The sequence below is a fragment of the Anopheles ziemanni genome, chromosome X (assembly GCF_943734765.1).
Source record: "Anopheles ziemanni chromosome X, idAnoZiCoDA_A2_x.2, whole genome shotgun sequence".
NCBI lineage: Eukaryota > Metazoa > Arthropoda > Insecta > Diptera > Culicidae > Anopheles > Anopheles ziemanni.
The window spans coordinates 7,989,432-8,016,551 of NC_080707.1; the positions used below are offsets into that span (position 1 = coordinate 7,989,432).

The 27,120-nt window shown below is 51.1% G+C and overlaps 6 protein-coding genes across 6 annotated transcripts; all 6 read left to right on the plus strand.

Annotated features, from left to right (window-relative positions):
- The first annotated feature begins 107 nt into the window (after positions 1–107).
- On the plus strand, positions 108–2,532 carry LOC131291356 (head-specific guanylate cyclase). Its single transcript, XM_058320557.1, has 5 exons — positions 108–275; positions 395–468; positions 551–633; positions 732–2,086; positions 2,152–2,532. Exons 1-5 carry the CDS (start codon positions 108–110, stop codon positions 2,530–2,532), a joined length of 2,061 nt encoding a protein of 686 aa, XP_058176540.1.
- Positions 2,533–4,271: 1,739 nt separating this feature from the next.
- Positions 4,272–4,777, plus strand: LOC131291358 (uncharacterized). Its single transcript, XM_058320559.1, has 2 exons — positions 4,272–4,310; positions 4,385–4,777. Exons 1-2 carry the CDS (start codon positions 4,272–4,274, stop codon positions 4,775–4,777), a joined length of 432 nt encoding a protein of 143 aa, XP_058176542.1.
- A 736-nt stretch (positions 4,778–5,513) lies between these two features.
- LOC131291357 (general odorant-binding protein 99a-like) lies at positions 5,514–6,084 on the plus strand. The gene is made up of 2 exons (XM_058320558.1): positions 5,514–5,569; positions 5,661–6,084. Exons 1-2 carry the CDS (start codon positions 5,528–5,530, stop codon positions 6,036–6,038), a joined length of 420 nt encoding a protein of 139 aa, XP_058176541.1. The 5' UTR covers positions 5,514–5,527; the 3' UTR covers positions 6,039–6,084.
- Positions 6,085–10,581: 4,497 nt separating this feature from the next.
- LOC131291265 (calaxin-like) lies at positions 10,582–13,603 on the plus strand. The gene is made up of 4 exons (XM_058320453.1): positions 10,582–10,976; positions 11,419–11,899; positions 12,228–12,343; positions 13,585–13,603. The coding sequence occupies exons 1-4, from the start codon at positions 10,582–10,584 to the stop codon at positions 13,601–13,603; spliced, it is 1,011 nt and encodes a 336-aa protein (XP_058176436.1).
- A 4,080-nt stretch (positions 13,604–17,683) lies between these two features.
- Positions 17,684–25,395, plus strand: LOC131291241 (17-beta-hydroxysteroid dehydrogenase 13-like). The gene is made up of 6 exons (XM_058320425.1): positions 17,684–17,742; positions 18,810–18,876; positions 20,136–20,155; positions 24,250–24,561; positions 24,659–24,836; positions 24,952–25,395. The coding sequence occupies exons 1-6, from the start codon at positions 17,684–17,686 to the stop codon at positions 25,393–25,395; spliced, it is 1,080 nt and encodes a 359-aa protein (XP_058176408.1).
- Positions 25,396–25,513: 118 nt separating this feature from the next.
- On the plus strand, positions 25,514–26,721 carry LOC131290695 (short-chain dehydrogenase/reductase family 16C member 6-like). The gene is made up of 4 exons (XM_058319858.1): positions 25,514–25,524; positions 25,636–25,947; positions 26,034–26,211; positions 26,278–26,721. Exons 1-4 carry the CDS (start codon positions 25,514–25,516, stop codon positions 26,719–26,721), a joined length of 945 nt encoding a protein of 314 aa, XP_058175841.1.
- The last annotated feature ends 399 nt before the right edge of the window (positions 26,722–27,120 follow it).

Genomic DNA, 27,120 nt, shown 5'->3' on the forward strand with positions numbered 1-27,120 from the left:
TTTAAGAAGGCTGCTCGCACTAGACGTACTCATTTCTGGTATCAAAACTGAAGGGTAAGGGCTCGTTTTGCGTTGTTGACTTCCATTTCAGCGGCCTTGGTAACACTATGGCCTGCCCGTTCGCGAAGCATGTCTCGGCGGAGCACTTCCAACGGCAGCCGTCGATTGCGGAGGCGCACAGCTGGAATCTGGACGAGGACCTGAGCGAGCTGCCGAGCGACGCGCTAACGCTCACCCATCTGAACGCAGCGATTCAGCTGCTGACGGCTCCGTCGGTAGGTTCCACTGTGCGGAGCGTTTTTTTGCTCCGAGTTCTGTCCAACAAATAACAACACCAAGCGGTCCATTCGTTTGTCTGTCCTTCCCATTCCCTCCCCTCCCCCGCTTCGTCTAGATCGAAAACGTTCACGAGGCGCTGATGTCATTGATCGGGAAGTATAGCAACAGGTGGCCGGGGCTGTCAAAGCTGTAAGTACGCCGTAGTGGCAACAATGACCTGTGGGAACAACAAGGTGAATGTTTCGTTTGTTTGGTTTTCAACGCTCGGCAGCAAAACGGAGCGTAGCGCGCTGTCGATCTATCCGCACTACGACTATCTGGCGGACATCCAGGACAATCTCACCCAGATCGATGGTATGTTATAATTCGAGAACCAGAGTGCGTCGTCGTCGTCGTCGGAATGGCTCGCTTATGTGTGTGGTTTACCCCTCTCTCTCTCTCTATCGCTTCAGAGTCGGCCGTGTCGGAGATACTGGTGTTGCTTGGCGAGGAGCTCATACAGACGAGCTGCGTGGGCGTGATCGAGCGAGCGTTCAAGTGTCTCGGGTCGGACCTGCAGGAGTTCCTCGGCTCGCTGGACGGCGTGTACGACGTGCTGAAGCTGCAGGAGGAGGACATCTCCGACACGGGCTTCGTGTGCGCCGGCGAGGGCGAGCTGATCTTCACGTCCGACCGGTCGGTGCTGGCCTGGCTGCTGCTCGGCTGCCTGAAGGCGCTCGCCCGGCTGCTGTTCAACCAGGAGCCGGAAATCGAGCTGGAGCCGCTGCCCGGCGACACGCTGCGCTACCGCTATCTGCTGAAGATGGACGAACCGACGGAGGACGGGGCCCGGGCGGCGTGGGAGGAGACGGCGGGCGGGGCGGCGGGGGTGCGCGAGAGTGTGTCGGCGGACGCGCGCGACCTCAAGGTGAGCAACCAGTTCTTCTGCAACGCCTTCCCGTGGCACTTCATCATGGACGAGCAGCTGAACCTGGTGCAGATGGGGCAGGCGTTCAGCCGGCTGTTCAAGAGCTACCCGGCGATGGCCGGCGGTGGCGCCCTGGCCGCCGGCACCGTGTTCCGCTTCAAGCGGCCGCGCGGTCTGCAGCTGAACTTCCGCGAGATCGTACGGCGCACCAACACGCCGTTCATGATCTCGCTCCGGGCGCCGCCCGGCCGGCCCGACTTCTTCGCCAAGGGGCTCGAGATCAAGGGCCAGATGGTGTTCTGCCCCGAGTCGAATTCGCTGCTGTTCGTCGGCTCGCCGTTCCTCGACGGGCTGGAGGGGCTCACCTGCAACGGTCTGTTCATCTCCGACATCCCGCTGCACGATGCGACACGCGAGGTGATCCTGGTGGGCGAGCAGGCGCGCGCCCAGGACGGGCTGCGGCGGCGCATGGACAAGCTGAAGAGCTCGATCGAGGAGGCGAACGCGGCCGTCATCAAGGAGCGCAAGAAGAACGTCAGCCTGCTGCAGCTGATCTTCCCCGCCGAGATCGCCGAGCGGCTCTGGCTGGGCGCGCAGATCGACGCGAAGACGTACCCCGAGGTGACGATGCTGTTCAGCGACATCGTCGGCTTCACCAGCATCTGCTCGCGCGCCACCCCGTTCATGGTGATCAACATGCTCGAGAACCTGTACAAGCACTTCGACGAGCTGTGCGGCTTCTTCGACGTCTACAAGGTGGAGACCATCGGGGACGCCTACTGCGTCGCCAGCGGGCTACACCGGGCCAGCATCTACGATGCGCACAAGGTCGCCTGGATGGCACTGCGTATGATCGAGACCTGCACCCTCTACAACACGCATGACGGTCAGCACATTAAGGTAGGTCCCGGCTCAAGATACCCGCACGCCCCATTCACCCATCTTCACCTCCTGCACGTTCGCAGATGCGCATCGGTATCCACACCGGTACGGTGCTCGCCGGTGTCGTTGGCCGCAAGATGCCCCGGTACTGCCTGTTCGGGCACAACGTGACCATCGCCAACAAGTTCGAGTCCGGCAGCGAGGCGTGCAAGATCAACATCAGCCCGACGACGCGCGAATGGCTGGTGAAGCATCCCGACTACTGCTTCCAGCTGGCCGCCCGCGATGCCTCCTGCATGCCGAAGGAGTTCACCGAGTCCCGGGGGATGACTTGCTACTTCCTCGACGGCTACAAGCATCCGACGGTCAGCAACGAGTGTCCGCTCAAGGAGCACATCGAGGAGGCGATGAAGCAGACGTTGCTGGACACGAATGAGGGTGCTACCGTCGAGGTTAACCAGTAGACCAGTATTTGTATGTGTGTGTGTGTGTGGGCGTGTGCATGTCTGAATGTGTGAGAGAGCGAGTGGATGCGTGTGTGACCTCCATACTACGAATCACGTATTAGAGATGACCATGTTAGAGCAGCGCGTGGGGCACTAGCCGTCCCCGTGCGCACTATTTATCGATGTTAGTAGATGTATAACCGGAGGCCCTGCCATCAGCATTGGTCTTTCGATGAAGCTATAATGTGCTGTTTCCATAACCATTTGCTACATTTAACCCCATCCACGGAGAACCGGGTGAGACGCGAGCATATACCACCATAGACCAGCCACCATTCCTCGGACGCAGGACGACGAACTGACCCGGGAGGCCACGACATTTTAATGGCTAATGTCGACAACGGTTTGACGTGGCCTTCGACCACTCTCTGCCACCGTGGGAGTACTTATTCGTTTATTGTTTTCTCAAAGAGATTACGACCCCGCGCCGTATGTACTTCTCTAGTTGTTGCCATCGACGAAAGTCCTTACGAGGAAGTGTGTGTGTGTGTGTGTATGTGTGTTGTATGGCTGTTCTGCAAACGGGGCAGAAGGTAGTTTTCTATCGAAACATTTAGTGCTTTTTCTTAAATAAAATCTAGTCCCAAAATAGGTAAGACTCCCGGGGGGAAGGTGCTCTATTACGAACACATCCGAAACTAAAGAACGGCGATGAGCGGAGGGCAATCACCGGCAATGGCAATGGCGGATCCGCTCGCACAATGGGATGGATTCTGGCTTACCATCGGCCAGCCGGGGAGCGTCGCGGATCGTGGATGTGGAAGATCCAATTACAATCCATATCACCACACTGACCTGCCGGTTTGACCTTCAGCGCCGTTGTCATACGATGTGGGACGCTGCCCCTTATCACACCCCAAACCCGGGATCGGGATCACTGTCGAGTGGAACGAGACGCGCTTGGCAGCTACAGGCTGCCTAAAGGGCAAAGTGATAAAGCGCATATGGTATCGCTCCGGGTATGCGATCAATTCTCAAATGTGAAAGTGAAATGGATGACGCGAGCGGGGGAAGACGATAAGAGAGACAGTGGGGGAAAGCGAGTGAGCTGATGGCTTTGAAGTAATGTTTTCAAACAATACTTGTTTTATTTTTTAAATCCCAACGATTTGACTGTCACGATTACTAAGTGAAAAACAACAACACTCTATCCACTTGTCATGACAATGCATTAACTCCATGGGATTTGTTTTACTTTTGGGAAACGACTGGTGAACAACGATAGACTGATGGACCAAGTAAGAAGCTTATTCGTTTTGACAAATAAAACAAAAGCAAAACAAATAACTTTCAACCGGAACTTGATCGTAACAGCTATACGTCGATGTGTCTATATAATTGGATGACGGGGGTACGGATAAGTGTATTACTCAAATCGAAGAGTCATCGTACCCACCGACGGCAAGTCGGAAACGATCGTATTTATCCAGCAGGCGATCGCCATCGCTCCACGAGTACATTAGCTTGGACTGCTGCAGACCTTGAGCTCATTTGACGGCTCTATAATCGTAACATTCATTTCGCCGCGTCGGGTAGATCCTGGCCACGGAGGGAGATATAAAGCGAAGGTGGTCGCTTCCTGTTTATGAGAAAGTGTTTGGATAGCCAAGCCTAACCACAGTAGTGTAGCGGCCAGCGGGAGTAGCGTAGCGTAGCGTAGTACACTCGGTAAAGGAGACAACGATAGGAAGGATACCATGAAGACACTGCTGGTTTCTGCGTCCTTGTTCGCACTGGTTAGTATTCGCCAGACCCGAGAAGTCCCCGAGTAGGATCGAAACGTCATTCGTGCTCTCTATTCCCGGTGTAGACACACGGTGTGTACGTGATGCGGACGTTCGCCGATGCCGCCACGTACAAGGATGAGTGCGTCGAGCAGTATCACGCCAAGGGAAACTCGCTGATCGACTACATGCGGCAGGTGTACCGCGATAACGACGCCGATGATGACAGCCACTGGTGTGTGATACGGTGCATTCTGCTGAAGTCGGGCCTGCTGCTGCTGGACGGTGCGGTCGACGCGTTCCAGGTGGACAACATCCACGAGCAGATGCAGCAGAGCAACGCCATCGTGGAGGACCCGGAAGACATTCGCAGCGAAACGGACCGCTGCCTGCGGGAGTCGGACCGCGTGTGGGATACGTGTCTACGGGCGTATACCTTCTTTTCGTGCATTCAGAGCACCGAGTATGATCTGTTCTGACCCTCCTGCCATCCTCTACCTCGTGGTGGGGAACTTGTAGACGTTTGACCGAGCGGAGATCATAGATTGTTGTATAAATATATGAATAGTCAATTATCATTTCTGGTTTGTTTTGTGTGGACACACATCGGATAAGGGCTAGGTGGTCCAACGATCAATTTCCATTGCAGCAAAAGCAAACCTGTCCAGCGAGTAGCATAGATCAGCTGACCAGCCAGGTCGCTATGGTGCAGACCTTATCGCCTAACAGCGGCGTCGCTTCCTTGTTCGCTCTCCGGACGCAAGCGAACACATTGCAGAGCACAATGGCAACGACCACAACCGCGGCGCGACCCAATCAATTTGCCCCGTAATCAAATAAGTGGAAATGTTCCAAATCTTTCCGCGAGCACAATGCAAACACCTCGGTGCGGGTAGACAGGCCGTCCGGGCCGTGGTTCCACCTTCGCCTCGTCGAGCAGAGCGTCGCGGTGACGATCCTCGCGCGGGAGTTCAGCGTCGGTGATGGCAGTGGCTCTATCAAGTAAATAAGTGGAGCACATCAGAACCCTAGGGAGGGATGGGGAGCGCTGGTCGGGAGACCCGAACTGATTGGCTGATCCTCGTAGGTTGGACTTGGGTGTTTGCCGATCTATAAAAGCCACCGGACGGCAACGGTCGAGCATCAGTTCCTGTGCTGACAGCCGCGCTGAAGAGATCGCAATCCCCATCAACTCCCGAAGTACGACAGTGCAGACACACTAGAGCAAGATGATGAAATTCGTTGTGGCGATGCTGGCCCTTGGCGCTGTGGTGAGTAACTGCTTTCGACGACGACTCGGTTGAGATCCCGGGATGTGCTGTGTGCCAGCATCTCTGTTACTCCGCTTTACTCTACAACCAGGTAAGCGCCGAGTTCGTCGTGCAGACAACCGATGACCTGCAGAACTATCGTACGGAGTGCGTGAAGTCGCTCGGTGTGTCGGACGAGCTGGTCGAGAAGTACAAGGCGTGGAACTTCCCGGAGGACGACACGACCCAGTGCTACATCAAGTGCGTCTTCAACAAGATGCAGCTGTTCGACGACACCAACGGGCCGGTCGTGGACAACCTGGTGGTGCAGCTGGCCCACGGCCGGGACGCCGAGGAGGTCCGCGCCGAGATCGTGAAGTGCGTCGGTACCAACACCGACGGCAACGTGTGCCACTGGGCGTTCAGCGGCTTCAAGTGCTTCCAGAAGAACAACCTGTCGCTCGTCAAGGCCAGCTTGAAGAAGGACTAGGAGGGTACGCACGCAGCTGAGCAGACGGATCGGAGTGTTTGAAGGCATGACGTGAGGATACGAATAAAGTGGCTTTGACAAATGCAGCAACCGTATAGTCCTTCTGTTTCTGGCAGCGAAAGCCCTCTACGTCTCAACCATACGCATCGCATTCATCCATCAACTACCAAAGCCTGGCCTCAATCCAGTAGCCTCAAATGGGTAGCCTGCTATACATGTCTGCAGTCATGTTCTGCACAGTTATCAAAGACCCATATGGTCCTCGTAGAACGTAGCCTGCATACATGTACTAGCCGACACGCGCACATTATCTGACTGCATCCGAAAAATCAATCGTCGAGCCTCACATATCCCATATAAACGCACACCTATGGGAGGGGTTCGCTCACGTCCAACTGGCACGGTTTCCATGGCATCGTCGGTAAACAACTACCAGAGACCGAGCCGCGAAGGGAAGGAGCGAAAAAAAATCAATCACCATCTGCGCGGACCAGTGCCAGAGTTGCAAGTCATATCAGGCCAAAAAAAGGGCACCCTGACGGCGATCCTGAAGTTTGCAAAGTTCTGGTGCTCCGTGGTTCGTGTTATCGGGCCCGACAAGCAAGTGAAACGAAAGCCCCCAAGCTCCCTCCGTCCACCACACGGCTCTGAGGGCTCAGGGCCTCTCGAGTTGACTCCAGTTTCGTGCGTCTGTGTGTGTCTGTGTGTGTGTGTGTGTCTCTGTGTTTGTGTTTGCCTTTGCAACGGAGAAATGTGTCGAAATTTCCCAAACGTTGCGCCATTTTCGCAAAACTAAAACCGTCCGATGTCGAAGGTGACGGCCCCACGGCAATTATGATGTAGACGCAAGAGGGCCGAGACTTGGCCGTGGCGCGAGGTCAGGAGAACCTGTCGGCCGCCGTTCCTTAGCGTTCTCAAGGTTTGGAGGTCTACGGAACTACTGTGTGAACTCGAACCCGTTTCGGTACGTCCAAGGCTTGGTGGTATGCAAATTAACTCGAATGACTAATTCCGCCAGCAAGGTTCTTCTAAGCAAGGCAGACAACGCATCAGGCAAGCAGTGAAAAAGGGGGGGAAAAACGGAAGAAGGTAAGGTTTTCCGAGCGCAAAACATGAACGGAAAAGAGTTCTACTCCGATATGCAGATTTGTTTTGAAGGTTTGTTTGGCCGAGGGCTGTTTATCACTTTTCTGTTTCTTTGCGAACATAGTGCGGTAGTGGTGGGCATCTGGTGTGCAGATAGTAGTCCTATGATAAGCAAACCCAAGGCATTCCAGTACTGCCCCACCACACAATGTTCGTGCCGTTGGAAAAGTTCACCAACGTCTCCCTATTATACCGTACCGCTTTAGGAGCGCTATTTACACCAGAGACCCCAGGACGCTACCGTTTGTTTCCTCGCCGAGCACCAGGTTAGTGGGCATGGTTGTCCTGCCCATATCGGGTATGAAGAAACGGCAGGGGTTCGCGCTGAATGTTGATTGACACCGAAGAATTCGTGTTGTTTGCCCAGGTTCGTGTGCCAGCAATTATAATTCGGTGTCAGACAACGGTCGCACGCCAGGCTCACCTTTCCTCGATCACTGCAAACAACATGCATGAGAACACAAACTATTATAACATCCCCAAACGAGTCCGTGCTTTGAGGTAGAATACCAGATCCACTTTGAGCCTACTGGAACCACTTCCAAATAACGTACATTTGTCCTTTTCCGAGACTTATTCTATGGACAAAGGCTGGGTCCAGACTCTAGAGTTTGGTAATTCAGAGTTTGTTCAATGTGAACGACACTGTGAAGTAAAGTTTGTTTTTTGGACGTTAGACTTCTAGTGATACAAATCTCCAAAGATGCATTAATTGATCCCACTTCCCACTTGCTAAACTATCTGATAGCGCTATTCTTCAAAGCTCCTGGTGCAAAGATAGGTCCTACCTTTAAGAGTTGGTAATGTTTTCCTCGATTGGTTGTAGTGGAGACGGATAAGGAGTGTTAGCAATGATTATATTTGACCGGTTCAACTCCTCCGATGATCTTTGGGCATGATTAACTGTAGCCAGGTTTATCCAAACCTCTGAATCGTACTATTTATGATATTCTCTGATAAAGTTGCTTAATTCCGGAAGACACTGCACACTATACACTTCTCCATACGCTGGAAGTCCTGACAGAAAGCGTCTTGGCGCTCTATCAGAGTGTGGGGACCCCAAAATATTTTAACATACTCCAAAATAAACATAAGGTACCAGGTTCCTTACCACTTGTCGCTATCTAGCTTCAAATAAGCTACAACATCCATGATGGTCACGATCCAAACACATGTTTCGTTGGAGTTTCGAGCCGTTTTGTTTGAGTAACTGGCCTCGATCGACGCATCTGTATAACAATGCCCATCTTTCCTCAAATGTTTCTTAACTATAAAGCCAATTGAAGCGACCTTCTGGCCCAAAGAACAGGATGGTTAGCGGACCAAGGCTTCCAAATGATTTTTTAACCATTCTCCATAGTTGACCAAATAGTCAAAAATCCAAATCAGCTGAGTTCCGTTGGACAGTAAATGTCTCACAAAATCAGACAAGTTCGTACCGTGATAAAGCTGCAAGTTCCAGCATATAGTTTATAAGTTCCTGATATTTGTAAATTAATTTGAAGCTGCTTTGAATTCGTCGTGGTAAAGAAAATAAGGTATGAATAAATGAATATATAAATAAACAAATGTGAAATAGATATAAGTCTAATGATTGTGAAAGTAAGTGTAATACAAGGTGTGTACCCACACAACACATATGCATGTAAATCGAGTATCAACTTGAAATAATCGTACTTCTATGCAATATGATTGAATCGTAAATGATGCTAAAATAATGCCTATACGGACAAAAGTGGAGGCGCTAACCGTACATTGTTCAAAATGTATATGTTTAGTCGTATATTTTCTAAGTCGGCATCATATACGACTTACGATGTACATTAGCCGTACATTGTTCGTCTATACGTATGCATAAAGAAAATCGTATTCCATTCTTAATCGGCATCATATGCAACACAGAATATACATTTTCTCGTACATTGTCCATGCATAATGCGATTCCGATTCGAAATATACTACTGTGTCCAAAAAGTAAGGTGACTTTGGTGCTCGAACTGAGCGCGTCAAAGGTATTGGTGGATTGTTATTTGTTTATTGTTGCTATATGTGTTTTTGATTTTTACAGTAAATTTCATGTAAAAATATTCATCAGGATAGGAGATATGATTTTTTTTGTGGCCTACTACACGTATGACCCTCGTTCGGCTAGTTTTTTGGTCCTGGCTTATTCCTGGCACGGTATTTATTCGATTGATTGATTGTTTTACAGTCTGGAGCATAGTTACAAGTCTCGTCTACAGTAATAATGCACTTTGTCTTGTCAATTTAGTCGGATAGCGCTGTTTCACCCACTTCAACGCAACACCTTTTTTCAAAAAAATTCAACGATTTTGGTACCAGTCGAGTTCCAGGCCCAAAACCACCTCTAAAATTATATTTACTGATACTTTCGATAATTTAATATTATCGGTGAAGTCTCTAATCATCAATCGACAATAATTTAACATTGATTCCCTAATATTTTGAACGTGCGCTTTGTCGAATGACGAATCGTTGAGGATGATGTGTCCCATGACGCCATTTTGGCCATTGTGGCCATGGCGGCCATTTTGGAATTCACTAAACCCCTCGTAAACATTTTTTTTCGACATTACTGCATCGCCAAAAGCTATTTCAACGAATCCGCAGCTAAAAATTAGTTACGCATACAAAATTTTAAGCAAATTCTTTGCTCCCCAAATGTGCCCAGGGTCGGGTCAACGAGGGTCATACGTGTAGTAGGCCACAAAAAAAATCATATCTCCTATCCTGATGAATATTTTTACATGAAATTTGCTGAAGAAGTCAAAAACACATATTTCAACAATTAAAAAATAACAATCCGCCAATACCTTGGACGCGCACAGTTTGCGTACCAAAGTCACCTTACTTTTTGGACACAGTAGTACTTATAAGAGATTCAATTCATACAACTTTATACGACTTCGTGTTGTGTGGGTAATATGCGAGAATGTGGAATTTTACCAAAGGACTTGTAGTTGTTATAGATATTCTTTATAATGACCGCTTCGTATTGCAACCCGAACAGCATTAGGAATTCAACAGAGTGCTGCTGCCACACCACACCAACGGCCCAATAACCGTCGTCGCCGGGGTAAACAATAAAAGAAAAAAAAAAAAGGCACACCATACTGGCAAGTGACGAACGTCCTTAGCTGCGTCCTCAACCTGCCCGACCCCTCCTCCCCCCCGCAACCCAACGCAACGAAAAGTAAACACCCGCGCACCCGACGGCGCGTTGCTAACGGTGCCGAATATTGCCGAACAGCGCGTGGCCGACTGGTGGGGTGGCGGGGACGGGGAACGACCCCCGAAAAAAAAACGGCCCGAAAACGGACAGGAGAACGCTGGGAGTTGCCGCGGCGAACGGGAAACCCCGGGACGAGGAAGCACGATGAGCAGGAAGGCGGCGAGGGACCGGGAGGGCGGCGGTGGCGGTGGCCAGGGGAAGCTCCTTTCGGCGACGCTCGCCGGCGGCAACCCGAAGGGCGGGGCAATGATAATGAAAAGCGTTTCCATCTTTCTGGCCAGTGGCAGAAGAGCCTCGGCGCAGTCGAGAGATCCGGCCGGGCGCGGACCGAACGGCAGCAACAGCCACAGCAGCGCTCTGCCGCGAGCGACGGTGGATCCGCAGTCGAGGGAGCGCACCGGTGCATCCCGGACGGGCACGAGCAGCAGCAGCGCGATATCGCGCGACAACCGGAAGATCCTGGCCAGGATGGACGAGCTCAACGGCAAGCTGAACCCCAAGATGCTGGAGATGTACAAGCGGCGGACGCACTTTTCCAAGTAAGTAAGAGACTCCACGCGAGCCTTCCCCACATCACCGTGGTAATTGTTCTGAACAGGTCGGGGTGTAAGGTGCCTCAATTACACACACCGTGGTTGTTGCGTGGAACATTTATGTCGCCGAATGATTTATCGCGAGGGTGTTGTACATGAGCCTGCTCGTTTCGTGTACTAGTGTCGATGGCGGTGTTAGGATGGGGGGGGCCTGCACAAACAGCTCGCACTCGTGGCGAAGAACACGACGGAGAGGCACGCGCCTCCAGGTGCATAAATTTCGCTGTTATTGATTTGTTTACCATTTATGATTCGATATACTACAACATGGATGGCCGTTTTTTATCGTTTGTTCGGAGCGATGTTCGGCTGTCATGGCGCGTCGTCGCAGGTTAGTGTGTCGCTCATCCCCCCTCCCCCCCACTCCGTTTGCCGGTTGCCGTTCCAGGGTGGAGGTGGAGGCGTTGTGCAAAATCTACCGCAAGCTGGTCGCGAACGCGAGCCTCAACTCGAAGGCGCTCGCCGCCAGCAACCCGGGCGTGATTGCAAAGGCCGGCTCGTCGATGGACGGCATCGACCGGTCGGTGTTCCGCGAGCTGCTGCACAGCACGTTCGACATCGTGACGGAGGAGACGCTGATGGAGCGCATCTTCTGCGCGTGGGAGAAGGGCTACGAGGGGCTGCCGATACGGCTCGAGGGCTGGCTGATGGGGCTGTCCACCTTCCTGAAGGGCTCGCAGGCGGAGAAGACGGCCTTCTGCTTCCGCGTGTACGACCTCAACAGTGACGGCTTCATCACCAAGGACGAGATGTTCGCGCTGCTGCGCAACTGCCTCATCAAGCAGCCGCAGGACGAGGACCCGGACGAGGGCGTCAAGGACCTGGTGGAGATCGCCCTCCGCAAGCTGGACATGGATAAGGACGGCAAGGTAGGCACTCTGAGGCACCCGCTCCAACTAGTGTTGAGTGAGTGAGTCTATCACCTAAGATTCATTCAGATGGATTCATGAATCTTTCGGGATTTGAATCTTCAAACCTTAATGAATCTTCCGAACCCTTAATGAATCTTTAATCGATCTTTCACGAATCTTCATGATTCTTCCATTGGCGTGGATTATGATTTTGTTCATCACTTTTCATCAGTTGATGCATCTTTGGGATTCATGAATCTCAAAAACGCAAAGAATCGTTCAGATTCCATGAATCTAAATCGGAATTGCACAACTCAAGTTCCAACCCGTTCCACTCGTCGCTCAGATTTCCTTCCAGGACTACCAGGAAGCGATCGCCGAGGAGCCGCTGCTGCTGGAGGCCTTCGGCCAGTGTCTACCGTCGGACCGTGCCACGATGTCCTTCCTCTCCACGTTGCAAGCGTAAATGTCTCGTTCATATTTCACAGCATCCCACACTCGATCCCACTCTCTTACTCTCGCGCTAGCAAGCTTCATTCGTTGGATGGATGAATGAATGACCCCAAACACACAACAGCTGTCATTTTTATCGCCACCTAGCGAGTGGCTTCTCTAAGGGCGGCTCGTTGCCACGCCAAGCCTGAGGTAAAGCATACTCCCCCCGTTATATTCCGCTAGCTGTAAATGTGTTAGCCTCCGGCATCTATCTCTTACTAAGAGACTACAACCGCTATTAACCGTCTCCTGGTTTTCTCACTCACAGCATGTACAAAGTACAACTCTTGGCTTGGATGTTTCGGGCTTTGTTCATATCGCATGTATAAATGTTCTTCCGACCGGCGGCCGGGCAGTCGTCTCTTTGCTTTGCTTCCGTTTCCGCTGCTCGCACACACCTAAACCAATGGGGGGGCAGCAACCTTTAACGGTTGCCTTTGTGGTTGACGGCTTGTGCCTTCGCCGAGAGCACGTGTGCGACCTGTTGCATACATGCGGGGGCTTTCGCGATTCCCACGATTCCTTCATGTTTTCGTCGCGTGGGCGCATCTCCAGTTCCATTTTCATACCTACAACAAATGCATACTCGTTCAAAAACAACGATCCCTTGTATATATACAACTCCCCAGTCTGTTTCGAGGCAATTGAGTGCAAATCTTTAACTGCGACCTGTATAAACCGCTTACTCTACGCTTGTCATCAGCGGCGCAGCAGTTAGGCACCACCTGGCTGGCTTACCTTATGTCGAGAAAATGGTAGAAAACAACAAAAAAACACGACCAACATCGTTTTCTCGACCTTGAGGTATTCCGAGAGCAGGTTTTGCTCGAAGGGCGATGCCAATCGAAAAGCGTGATACTGCACACACCCTGTCCGCCCCGCGAATGCGAATGGAAAACACCCTCCCCCAACGTATCCGGAGGTTTTTTCCGACCCCCCCCTCACCACCCTCACCTACCTCCCTCACCGCTCACTGCCGGCTCTTGCTTTTTGGCTCTCTCCATTGGCTCGATGTTGCAAATGTGTTGCTCTACTTTCGACGCACTACTGGCTGTTGGTGTCGTCCAATCCCCCACCACCATCCCTCGCACATAGCTCACACCCTCCCACACCATAACACCGGATCCGGTCTCTGTGTCTAATTGTGTTCTGTATGTTCTGGTTCGCTTCGATGATGCTATCGTTCGGGTGGAAAAAAACAACAACAGCCAGGAGGATTCGAACTGAGAGGACAACTGCATGCCGCCCGAGGGGGTCAAGGTACGCAACAGGAAGCCGCCCAGGAAAGCGATGGACCAGGCTTGTGCGGAGTTGCAGTTTGCAAAAAAAAAAAAAAACGGTAGGTTCCACTGCCACCCTACCATCTACACTACACCGTGCCCACATATTCAAACATCACATTAGTTTTAGCACTTTAGTCGGATTTGACTAAACGTATTTTCTTTTCCCAATTGAATGTCATAACATGCGTTTTAAAAGAACGTCCACCGCCATTTTGTTTACCGTCTTCAAAAACACCTCAAATCTTTGCAAGCAGCAACGCATATGGCTTTTATCTTCATCTCCCAAATTTGAAGCCATTTACCATTGACCTGGACATATGCATGGCTCACTACCTTCACGTCCAGCTGCTTCTGCATCACTGTACAACCGTAAGTAAACATTTGATGTCCAACTAAAATGCTGTTGCATATCTGTGCAAGGTCCAAACTTTATCGCAACGAAACATTTGATACCTCCAAGGTGATACGTTCGCATGATGCAAGTCTAACTTCGTTTTGTTGTTTTCATTTGCAAAGACCATTAGAATAAAAATAGACATAATTTTTCATACAGGCACATTACAATTTTATGATAAACTGCAAACTGCGTGAAAAAAATTCTCGATCTTCGTTGGAAGTCGTCGTTGTAAGTTTTTATGGATTTCGGGACGGAATTTCTTCAATATTGTCGTCTGTCATGTTCGTAAATAACTCACCTGAAAGATTAAAAAGCTCTTTGTGCTTTTTATTTACATTAAGATAAAAGCGATAAAATGACAAGAAACGAATTCGGGCAATATAAATGTGCATTGACACATTCGGTGTTAAATGTTTAGTTGCAGTTGTTGGATGTTAAATGTTTAGTTACGGTTGTACAGTGATACACAAGCAGCTGAACAAAGCTTACCTGGGCTCGAAAACGGTGTATATTTTTTTCTCGAATTCGTTCCCCAACTGCCTTGCATAATTAATATTTATTGGAAGTCCTCCCGTACTTTCTTATGGTTCGACACAGAAAAAAAAAATCATACACAGACACTCAAAATTCTTGTAAAAAACGGGATGCTCTTCTTCTAAAAAGCTTGTTTTCAACTCATTCTGAAATTCTTTCGCCACTGAAAGATAAAAACCAAACCGTACTATCGATTATTTTTGTAACAACTGTATTACAAAAAAGAAAAAGAAAATGCATTGGTTGTATACCTCACCGAGAGAGTGGAAGAGCACAATTAAACGGTTGCGTTATACGTTTTTCCACAGGGGCTCCCTGGCACACCTATTAGGATACTTTGGCACGATTCTCATAATGGAAAAGAAACATACGTGCCAGCCGACGCTTGTTTGCTACCGGAGATTCGCTGTTGCTTTGGAACGTGGTGTGTGTGTGTCTGTGTTTTTTTTTTTCTTTTCGTTCCGGAAGCCGTCTCCGTCGGATGTGTCACCCTTGGCCACCCGTCCTCGAGCACCTTGACCTTGGCCGGTGGTCCAACCAACAGCTGCTGCAAACTTCCACGACCGACAAACGGAATGGAAAAAACGCTTCCGGCAACGAAAAGCACAGAAGCTGATCAAACCTCGGAAGCGCCTACTAAATAAGAAATAATTTAATAGGATCGGTCAAGTGTAGAAAGAAAAACCGACAAGGGAAGGAAGCACCGTACGCCAAACGACAGCGATACATAATTATTAAATAGTCAATTTATTCTAGTTCCGTCGTAGGGGGTTAGGAAGATTATTACGTTTGTAAAGGCGTTTAACACAGTTTGCAAGTTTAATGCAGCGAGAAAGTTAGCCAATGCTTCGCGCACTAGATGCACCCACACATGTTTTGTACAAAACCGTTGAATACATCTGAAAACAGTACAAATCGAAACCTTGCACGGCTTTCAAGTGAGTTTGCGGAGGAAGATGAAAGAAATGTCCTAGCGGGTTTCAAACGTGCATGAACAATATTCAAAAGTACGGCAGCAGAGAGTCAACAAGAAAGGTAAAATTACCCTGTAAATTTATAAACTATCGAAATGTGACGTGCCGCATATGCTCGGGCCCGAGTCCAACGTAACGACGATAATACCAAGTCGCAAGCAAAGCTGTGTTTCCAAAACGTGCACTATTGTTAAACGAGAGGCCGGGTCTCTACTCACACACCTCTATACACCACCGCAAGTGCCCATTGCTCTCTTAACCTTTAACCCTTGATGTCGACAACCGTCTTACCGGGTTTGTTTAGTATTTTCAAATTTAATTTTAACAGAGATCGCCTATATGATTTTAAAAGCAAAGCCTAGCAAAAACCTGTACCACGGTATATAGAATCCCTTTATAGGGATGACAGGCCATCCAGTCTAGTCTTCTTCTTCTTCTTCTTCTTGACGTAACGACCTTGTTGTTGGTCATGCCTGCCCGTTAAGGACTTACGAGACTTTTTGTTTACCCTATGTGTATGTGGATAGTCGGCCCTCCTCTCCCGTACAGGAGATCCGGGTCACGGTTGGGATTCGAACCCACGCCGTCGAGGTGGTGAGAGCCGATTTTCTAACCTGCGCTACCGCACGGCTGTCGCGGACCCCCGATGAAATGGAGCCAAACATGCTAAAACTATATACAGTTAATTTGGTCCAACGGTAGTTTTCAACTGCTTGGTGATAACAACTACCGAAGGAGTTAATTGGGCGCCCTCAGGCATGCCGATGAGTGGCGCTGGCGCACTTTGCGGTAGGTGATGAAAAAAGAAAAGAAAAAATCAATCGCCACCAGGATGTGTTGACCCCAGTGGCACCTATCGTTACTGTAGAGACAAGGATAGAAAGGGGTGGGAAAGGGGTAAGGTAGAAATGAACTGAAGCAATTTACACCATAATACACGGATTTCGTGCAAAGTCTGTGCGGTCGAGAATTTGGATGCGGGCAAACGAGAAACCACCCTCCACGTGGTGGCTGCATATTTTGGAATACACTTCCCCCCCCCCCCCACCTTCCCACCCCACCACACGAGAGACCCCGCCCGGTTGCAAAGTGGCCTCGCCGGGATGGTGAACGTTGGTCATGCGATCGGCAGGTGCAGCGGGTTTGGGTTTGTAAACGCGCGCGTACTTGTGTTCATGTTCCCCTCCGGTGGGGGGGAAGGGAAAGGAACCTGTCGGACGCACGCGGTCGCGTCACAAAACAGTGACATTGTGCCGCCAACTGTAGCACCACACCACATACCGCACACCGACGTCGGAGGGTAGGAGTGGACAACGAAGAGAGTGAGAGCGTATGAGCTCGAGTAGAGGGAGAGAGACAGATGAGTGCGGGATGCAGGGTAGGGGGGGGCGCGGTGGGTCGTCGTCGATTCTATGGGTACATTTGTTTGGACAAATTGCTCTCGTTCGATAGATAGACGAACGACGACCCTCTTGGCCACCCGTCGCCGGGGGCTGGGGGGTAGGAGTTGGGGTAGTTGTTTGAAGGGACAATCGCGGGGCGCCGGGCCGGGGTGGGGCGGCGTCATTCGCGGCCTGCTCTTCCAGTGGCGCTCGACATTCGGCCTGCAGTTAGTCGCATTCTAGACGCCGCCGGGTGTGGACAAGCAATAAAACACCAGGAGTTTTTGTATCGTTCGAAGTCGTTGCCGCCGTTCCGTTGATCCACAGCCCCACAACAGTGTGTCTCCCGGAACACCCAGCGGGGTCGGTCACCACAGGTGTCTCGGGTAAACACGCACTTAGGCACGTCGCGAAAAGATCCGGTCCGGTCTGGCGCAGCATCTTCCAGAAGTGGGCGCTTGTTTACGTTCTAGAGTCCGTCCTCGCGTCCAGGATAGCGACCTCCTGGCAGTGTTTTTGTGTTTTGTTTCGGTGTGTTGCATGTGCATCTCAATACCACCAGCGTCAATCAACGCTCATCGCTAAGAACTAAAAAGGAAGCAAACCCCGAATCAAAGTACCGAAGCGGATGCGCCAAAGCCAAAGAAAAGCCCAACAAGTTGTCTGCAATTAACCGCCCAAATACACGCCTACAGTACGCACACGCCAAACACTCCTAGACAAGATCCCGGGTGAAGATGAACATTCTCCAGGAGGATAACATCGATAACGCACTATCTGTGTTCCGAAGCGACAGGTAAGTGTAGCCCGCGAAACAGGAATCTAGAAAAGAAAGCTTCAAAAGAGAGCGTTACAGCGACACCTTGCGTAACTTGCATTTGTTCTCAACGCTTGGATGACCGGTACCGGTAGGGTTGGGTAGAACTTCCGCCGCTTTAAGTGTATCCATTGCTTCATCGAGCTGCGATAAACAACACGAACTCGAGTCGCCACGAGCCTCTCACGTTACCAGTTGTGCGGGAATCGGTAAGCGACCACACACAGGAGGTATCGATGTCGATGGAGTTGCAGGATGATTGAGCACCGTGCAACTGGCCCTCAGAATGGCCCCTAACCGAGGTGGTGAAATCGGTCCGAGGCGCACGCAACCACCACACAACCTCTGCCTGAGCGCGAGAGTAATAGGAGCACTTTTGGTTTTTAGAACATTTGTCAATGAGTCAAAAAGCGTTAAATAAAACCGTACACAGGCAAGCGCGACGACGCACAGCTCAGGGTCAGCGCTCATTAGCCCGGGCACACGACGCTCGGACCATAATTAACGAACGCATCGAGGTACTGCGGCCTCACGCTACCTAGCTACCTGAAGACTTCCGCCGCACAGCTGACTTGGCCGAGGCACGGCCGACGTGCTTCATGTGGTTGTGTGTGGCCAAGGCCACGGTTGGTTTCCACGCCCGAAGAGTGGCTACCCTCGAAATTCCAGCAGGTAACTGGGGGGGGGGGGGGGGGGGGGGGACCGCTCGGAAGTGGCGATTATTTTGACCACCATGTGCGTGCGCATTGGCTTGGCGTACGGCAACCAGCTGAAGATGTGTTTTTGGTTGCACCTAATTGACATCTCAAGGGTAGCATGGTGTCTGACTTCGGTCCAACGGACCGTTCTTGATACCGCACGGGAAGAAGACTTCAATCCAAAAAAAAAACAAAATCAATTATAATCTGTTCAACTGAAGGCGGACTACATCAGAAATCAATTCGCCGGACGGCGTCGAGAACCAATTAACGATCCTAGCACTACTGTATGGCGTGACAACAACTAAAGCACGCTTTTTTCGCTTTTCGACATTCGCTCCTCCGCAGGCAGTTCATCGATAACTCTAATTCCGACATTCCACCGCGTCCTCAGAGGCGCACCGTGACCGAAGAAGTTGGCAGCAGCACCGGCACCTCCATTGAACGGTAAGTAAACACGCCGCGTGACCGGAGACCGATACTACCAAATTTCCTCCCCGGTAAGGTAAACACAAAGTCCGTGCTCGTACACTCGGAGCCATAAGGTGATCACGATGTACACGATCGCGAGGTACTCTGCTGGACAGCATTCCGCATGCATTTTGTCAACTCATTCGGGGTCCGCGTTCGTTGTTCGTAGGTTGCTGCTCGCTTCGGCCGTTAGTTGTTTACCGTTGTTGCTCTACCACGCGCTCGTCGTCATAGTCGCCATTGTCACCGCTATTGTCATTGACATTTTCCCACCCTCCTCCGGTGGGGGTCAGCAAAAAAAAAAAAAAAACTGGTGCTAATTGGTCGCCACACGTTGAAGGCGAGCTGCTGCCCCCTGGGGATCACTGGTTCGCTGTCGCCTAACTAATCACACTCTGTGTGCCGCGCTCTTAGCGGTCTACACACACACGAAAGGTCAGCAACGGGCAGAACAGTACCTTCCAGAACCGGACCGAACCGGCACGAGACCGGTGTGTGAAGTTCGCCGCGTTCGTGGCGTGGTCCCCGGTACTCCAATTAATCGTTCGTTCTCTTCTGCACTCCACCCAACATTGTGGGGTGTGTGTGTGTAGTTGCCCTCCTAGGAAAGTTCACAACCGTCACCCTCGTGTGGCCAATTATTTGATCGTTGCACCCTTCGTGTACCAAGCCCCTGCATATATCTCTCGATTGTTCTCGAGCGCGTGGTCAGTTGGAACTGGATTGTTCTGTAACCGATTCGTTGTATCATGGTGCTGGATATCTGTTACCATCGCGACCGATTATGTCACGCTCTTACGGTCAGGATCCTGACGCTACGCACGCCACTGTCAACGAGTAGTCTTATTAACGCATTCCCAAAGCGCTAAGAAAGGCCTAAAGCGGCAGCATCCGTTCAGCCCGATTTTTGTCCCCGAAGGTGATCTGTGAAGGATGTGCGGATTTGAAGGTTGGCGTGTCGTCGAACCGGTTTGACTAGCAAACTAGGCAAGCCAAATTGTTTACTGGTTTTTGGTGGGTAGGTGAAGAGATAAAGCACATTCGCATTCGACGCAAATGCCCTAGGTCAATATCAAGTACAGCTCGTGGGCCAGACGAGGCTGAATGGTTCGGTGCCTCAGCGGGACGTTCTTCTTGTCGTTTGCTGGTATCTTCACCGCGCCACAGAATCGAGACGCGCTTTGTGCGTACGAGCCCCCGTAGACGGCAGGGCACGGTAGGCGGTATTTACTACAAGCAACCTTCTAAGGCCAAGAGCTGCATGCACATGTGGAAAGTGAGGTAAGCATCCGGTGCGCTGGCATTGGCTGGGAGCTTGTACTGGGGGTAGTAGGCTGTGAATTCCTTTGCGCAAAGGATATGTAAAAGGGGAGGCACACCGGTGCACTGCTTTAAACTACTGGACCATGCGCATGGACCGGCGGCTCAAGCAGTCGGTGGAGCTCGAGGCGTCTCGAGTCCGATTTCAATGTTGTTGACCTGCAACTGCAAGGCGGATTGCTACGTCGTTGGACGCCCCCATGACCTTCGAAGTCCTTTAGCCGAGCAACGATGTAGCTTTGTTGTTAAGGTCAGCCAGCTGTAGGCGGAGTAGGGAGGTGGAAGACACAGCAAACGGCTACCTTAACTCATGCAATCTCACTCACTCTCCCTCTTCACGTGCGTTCTCCTTTACTGCTCCTTCGCCTACCAACTCCGGTTTGCCTTGAAGAAGTAGATTTTTGTGATTTCGCGGAGCTAGGCGGTGGTGAGCGCGTTTTTTTTATCACATCTGCGATGCTGAATATTGAACCAGTCAGGTTCGCTATGTGTGTATGTGCGTCTACTTCGACTGCCAGTGACGCGAACTCCCGGTTATCGTTTAGCTACAGTACCAGAACATCTAAACAACTCGCCAAGGGGGTCAGGATCGTTGGGAAGATAAAATGAACGGCTGCTCATCCACCTACCCTGCATGCTGCTCCTGGCTTTTGGTGGTGTAAACATTGTTTTTGTCCGCTTCCACTTTTGAATGTGCTGAGTTTCATGTGTGAACTGTGATTTTTTTCCCTTTTGGACCCGTCTAATGGATCGGTTGGAACCCGCGGATGGCCAGGGAGCTGATGATGAGGGGGTTTCAAGATGGCGATGATAATTGCAATTCTTCCTTTTTCGTAAATCATGCCCCGGGTACTTCTCTTCCTCAATTCACTCTGTACTAGAGGAAGAAAAACGAATAATTGGAAGTTGTTGAAAGAAGGGCGAACATAGGCAGCAGAGGTTGAGGGGAGGTGGTAAGGTTGTCCGGATCGGTGCGTACCGGGCATTCTGAAAATAGTCTTCACGTGTACGCGAGAGTCTTGCGCGAACTTCTTGTCAGTTGCGGCATTTAACCTCTGCCTGGACATTTCTCCTCCCTGGCTCGGTCGGGAGGTTCCACTCTCGAACGGTCGTCCGGGCAGAGAACAGCAGATCCAGCCACCAAGTGGAGGCAACAGAAACAGCGACAGCAGCAACAACAACAACAACAACAAACCTGCGCATAACAGCACCCCCCAGGTGCCACCAGATTTGCGGATTGTGGCCATTTAAAACACAATCGTCGCGCCCGGACGAGCTTCAGTGTAGAACGAGCAGCGCTACGGTCCAGGCAGCAACGTGCGCGCACGCGCGGCAACTCCACGGTTTTTCGGTTTGTTTTTTTAACCCAAAGGCTCTCCTAGTCGGCTCTTACTCAGGCGCCGCTATCCTACTAAGGGTCCAGCAAAGATCTTGCCGCAGGTTGTTTTGTTTTCGGTGAGCTTGGAAAAACCCCCCAAACTGCCTTGATCAATATAAGGGCGTGGACACCAATCTTGTTTGACCGGGTTCTGGTCTTTTATCCCTGTTGCCCTGTTGCGCTGTTGGTAGAACGGGGTAAAAACGAAGAGGTGGAACCGCAGCTGGCGAGCGCACGAACGGCGTGTCGTAGCTGTCAAAAATATTTGAATTGTTTGGTTTGCTCTCGATCGCGAACAGCTTCCTGCTTCTTGGTATCGCACGTGTTTTTTGAAAGAAGCAGCTCGGTTCGTTGCACGTTCGACCTTTACACCGGGCTGGAAGTCGCAGTAGCGGTGATCAAGTGTCACGTCTACATGCCCGAGGGTTTCTAAACCCGCGTTTAAAGCAGGGTGCTCTACCATAAAACGGTAAACCGGTGCAACGCCACTTTTGATAACTGCGCGGATCTACCCGAAGACGTGCTGATAAGAAGACGCCGCGTGTGCCTCAAGTGTATACCGATACCCACCATCTAATCGAAAACGGCTGAGTCAACCAGTGTGTGGCGTGCGTTTGTGTGTTAGTGGTACGCGGGTACAGTGATAGGGTCGCACGATAATCGAAGAACCTAACCGACCATAGAAGGGACCTCTCCGTCAATAAACGCTGGCGTGCTAAGTTCGCTAAGGCTCAGTAGTGCTCTGTACCAGTTCCGATACGGTGGTTGTTCTGCGGAGTGTCCCGTCATCAATCCACAAGAGCGTTCACCATCAACCAGTTGCTGGACCACACCGGAGTAGTCTTAGCTTGGTTTCGCTGACAGGAAACTTCTCCCCATATACCCTAGAAATGCCTCAACAGGAGTAAGTTCTACCAGAATCACAGTGTAATGATCTGTCTGTCTATCTGTACGTGTTTGTTTGCCTGTCTATCTGTACATTTGTGCCCGTCTGTCTGTACTCTGTACTTGTTAGTGCGCGGTTTTCATCGGCTGTCAATCATCCATCTCTCCCCCACCCCTCACCCGTCCGCCGTGCTGTGTAATCCGAGTTAGAATTTGTCAATGTACAATAGTGGCTGGTCGTTCCTAATCTACGCCGATCGTACTCATCTGTCCGTGGAATGGTAGTGATTCATCCTGTATGTAAATGTTCCATTTTCCTGCTAGGTTCAAGCCGCATACATACACCGCCCTAATCTAGCGTGCTTTTCGACTCTCGAAACCATTAACGGTCGACCACGGTTAGTAACAACGGTTTATCACTTCCAAATCCCATTGCATGATGTGCCAGCCCATCCCCACCCCTATCCCCCCCTGGGGGTTCATTTCGTTGTTCAAAATTTAATAACACAGCATTTATGCGTGGTCATAATTAAACGACATTCTGTGCCTTCGAACCGATTGATCGGATTTATCTAACCGGTGCGCCGGCCCTAAGCCGAGTATACCTGTACCTTGGACCAAGTGGCAGGGGGGGGAGGGCTGTTGTTTTCAAATGTCATGATCTGCTATACCCGCTTCGAGATTACCCGTATCTCGTGTTGGTGGTTTGGGTTGCTTAAGCCCCACCTTGCCCTCTTCCACTCGACGCGTGTCCGTTGCGGCAAAGTTCAAGAGCACGGATGGGTGGGGAAGGGGAAATACCTTTTTTTTTGTTATCGATAATGTTGCGGACCTTGACTTGTGTTATCTTCTTGTTAGATATATATGCATTGGAAAGCGAGCAGAGGGGTATCTCTCCACCACGTCACGCTTTCGTACATTCAATTCCGTCGAAGTTACATTTGAATTGGAATTAACTTAGCAGCACTCGTTACGATGAGTGAGCTCTACTATTCACTTTAGACATTAGGATAATGTCCTTAACACAAAAAGACGACTTATTTAACACTTCTCGTTTAATCCAACATAGTTCTTTGCTTCAAACTTATGTTTTCGCGGTTAGAAAAGGCTTCAAGTAATTTCAATCCAATTCACTTTTTCCATTAAAAGGATACGGTTTTTTTTCTGTCCCTCATTTACAATACTGTGCATGAAAGCCACTGGTTCGATAGGTAACAAATCAATCGGAATTATGGCGGGATTGTGGTTAACCTAGCGTTCGAAGAGTGCCACGAATGTTTGCCGGGGAAATTGAGGAATCCCTGCTGACGAAAAGTACAAACAACAGCCTCTTGGCGCTATCTTTCTATTTGCATCCCAGGTGTGATGATGATTGTTTGCATCAATGGAAAAAAAAATTGTTCACCTCACCTGTTCAGCATGATCTAAAGCTAATACGCGATTTGTGAGTGTGTCTGAAGTGCTGTAGGCTCAGCGCTAACCGTGTGCTTGCGTACTTTTTCAAGTGTTGCCTCGTGGCGATTAGCGTCGGTTGTGCTCGATATGTTCGTTCTTGTCCGTGTTGTGTTGTCCATTTGTTTCGCTGGTGTCCCCCACGTACGGAGGAGAATGGCGGCCACGGAGTGTGGCGGGAAAGGAAGTATGTATGGGCGAGGAGAGGAAGTATGCAGATACCAATCGACACATTTGTACTACTACTACCACCACCACCATCCCATCACCGGCCTACCGTAGGGAATCGTCGAACAACCCGGCCGTGATGGCGTACAACGCGGTGCTGATCCTCTTCGACGTGCTCGTGTTCCTGGTGAAGTCCGTCTACATCACGGTGAAGGGCATCGTGGAGATGGTGATGCTGCCGCCGGCCCGAGACGTCAGCGGGGACATCGTGCTGATCACGGGTGCCGGCCACGGCATGGGCAAAAACCTGGCACTACAGTACGCCACACTCGGCACCACCGTCGTGGCGGTGGACGTCAACGAGAAGACCAACCAGGAAACGGTGACCGCCATCAAGGCGAAGGGTGGCAAAGCGTTCGGTTTCACGTAAGCGTCGCACAAAAACCATTCACACCAACTGTCCGTACCGCACGACACAATGCACTGAACTGAATGGGCGCTGGTTTCCCCTTTTACTTTGCAGCTGCGACGTGACCAACCGCCAGCAGGTGCTGGACACCTGCAAAAAGGTGAAAGAGCAGGTCGGCATCGTCACCATCCTGATCAATAATGCCGGCATCATGCCGACACACTCGCTCCTGCAGCAGACGGAGAACGAAATTCGCAAAACGTTCGACATCAACGTGCTGGCACACTTCTGGGTATGGGGAATACGCCTAGCCCTGCTTGGCCTGGCCTGCCATTGACGCTCGTCGGCAGCGCTTTGCCTACTACCGTGTGCTCACACCCCCGCATCGATTCCTTTCTTGTTCACAGTTCATTCAGGCGCTGCTCCCGGACATGCTGAAACAGAACCGCGGTCACATCGTCGTACTGTCGTCGATTGCCGGTATGATCGGCTTCAAGTACCTGGTGCCGTACTGCGGTACCAAGTTTGCCGTGCGTGGCATCATGGAGGCGCTGTCGGAGGAGCTGCGGGCGGACCCGGCAAAGCCGAACATCAAGTTTACCACTATCTACCCGTACATGGTCGATACGGGCCTGTGCAAGCGGCCGTACACGCGCTTCCCGAACCTGCTCAAGATGGTCAAGCCGGACGATGCTGCCGCCGCCATCATCGATGCGCAGCGGCGCGGTCTCACCGAGGCCTCGATTCCGAAGTATCTGCTCTACCTGAACACCTGGTTCCGCAATCTGCCGCTGCGCGTCGGTCAGGAGTTTGGCGACCTGCTCGACACTGGCCTGCAGTCGGATCTGTAGATTTCGCCGAAACGACGAAGCAAGCAGCCATTCGTTTTCGATACATTTACCTTACTTTTTCGTTATGTCTACCTTTTGTTGAACCAATAAAAGCGTGGTAGATGGGGCTACTTAAGCTATGTCGTGTGGGTTGTGTTTTCATTGCAAAAGGTCTTATCGTTTCGATTGGATTGGTTCGCCCGCGTGTGTCGATTGCATGTTTTTCGGCATTGTTGTGACATGTTCTTTTGCCCATTGCAGCCAGAGTGCACCGAACGCGGGTGTCAAGATGTACAACCTGGTGATTCTCATCATCGACATCGTCGCGATGTTGGTACGATGGATCTTCTACACGCTCGAGTCGCTCTACCGGCTCGTCGTCCCACCGGCTGCGGACACCGTCCACAACGACATTGTGCTCATTACCGGCGCTGGCCACGGTATGGGCAAGTGCATGGCGCTGCAGTACGCGCAGCTGGGTGCGACCGTCATCTGTCTCGATATCAACGAGAAGCAGAACGCCGAAACGGTCGCGACGATCAAGCAGCAGCGCGGTAACGCCTTCGGCTACGTGTAAGCAATGCACTCTCCTGGTGCACTCTGCCCCGACTAGCCCCGAGTCATGTGCATCACTGATTTGTTTATAAATTATTCCACAGGTGTGATGTCACCGACCGCCAGCAGATCATCGAGACGGCCAAGCGAATCCAGCAGGAGGTGGGCACGGTCACGATCCTGGTCAACAATGCCGGTATCATGCCGACGCATCCGCTGCTCCAGCAAACCGAAATGGAAATTCGCAAAACGTTTGAGATCAACGTTATGGCACACTTCTGGGTAGCCCATTCCCCATCCCCTTATCCCACTTTTGTCCGTATCTTTATGCCATCTTTTCTTCCTTAGCTCCTGCAAAGCTATCTGCCCGGAATGCTCGAGAAGAACCGTGGGTTCATCGTGGCGCTCTCCTCCGTCGCCGGCCTGTGCGGGCTGAACAATCTGGTACCGTACTGCGGCAGCAAATTTGCCGTGCGCGGTATCATGGAGGCCCTCGCCGAGGAGCTGCGCCAGGACGCGCGGAAGCCGAATATCAAGTTCACCACCGTCTATCCGTACATGGTCGACACAGGCCTGTGCAAGCGGCCGCACATGCGCTTCCCGAACATGATGCGCCTGGTCAAGCCGGAAGAAGCGGCCGCCGCCATCATCGACGGCCAGCGGCGCGGCCTGGTCGACGTCTCCATCCCGAAGTATCTGCTCTACCTGAACACCGTCATTCGCGTGTTTCCGCTCAAGGTGGGCACGCTGCTGCGCGACTTCCTCGACAGCGGTGTTGAGTCCGACCTCTGAGTTGGCGTCGCATCGGGATTACAAATAACTACAGCTATAGAGAAGTGTCCAAATCTCAGAATGTGTTAGACGTAAGCAGAACCACACGAGGCAGAGTAGGGTAGGGGCAACGCAATCTCTCGCGTACGTAAACAAATATTGTTAATAGTTACTTCATGCCGGTTAGATGGCAGGATAGATTAGATATGTTACTGTTTACTCGACGCAGACATGTGTACGATCGGGGTAAGGACGTGCTAGTAATAAACGCAAACAAATGGTGAACTTTGATCCCGTTTTGCTATTGACTCACTTGCCTTTCGGATGCATTACCCGGTGCAATCGATCATCAGTGATCCCGCGGGTAGGGTGGACCCACTTCTCACACGACCTCGTTGAGCTTATCAGCACCTAGAGTAC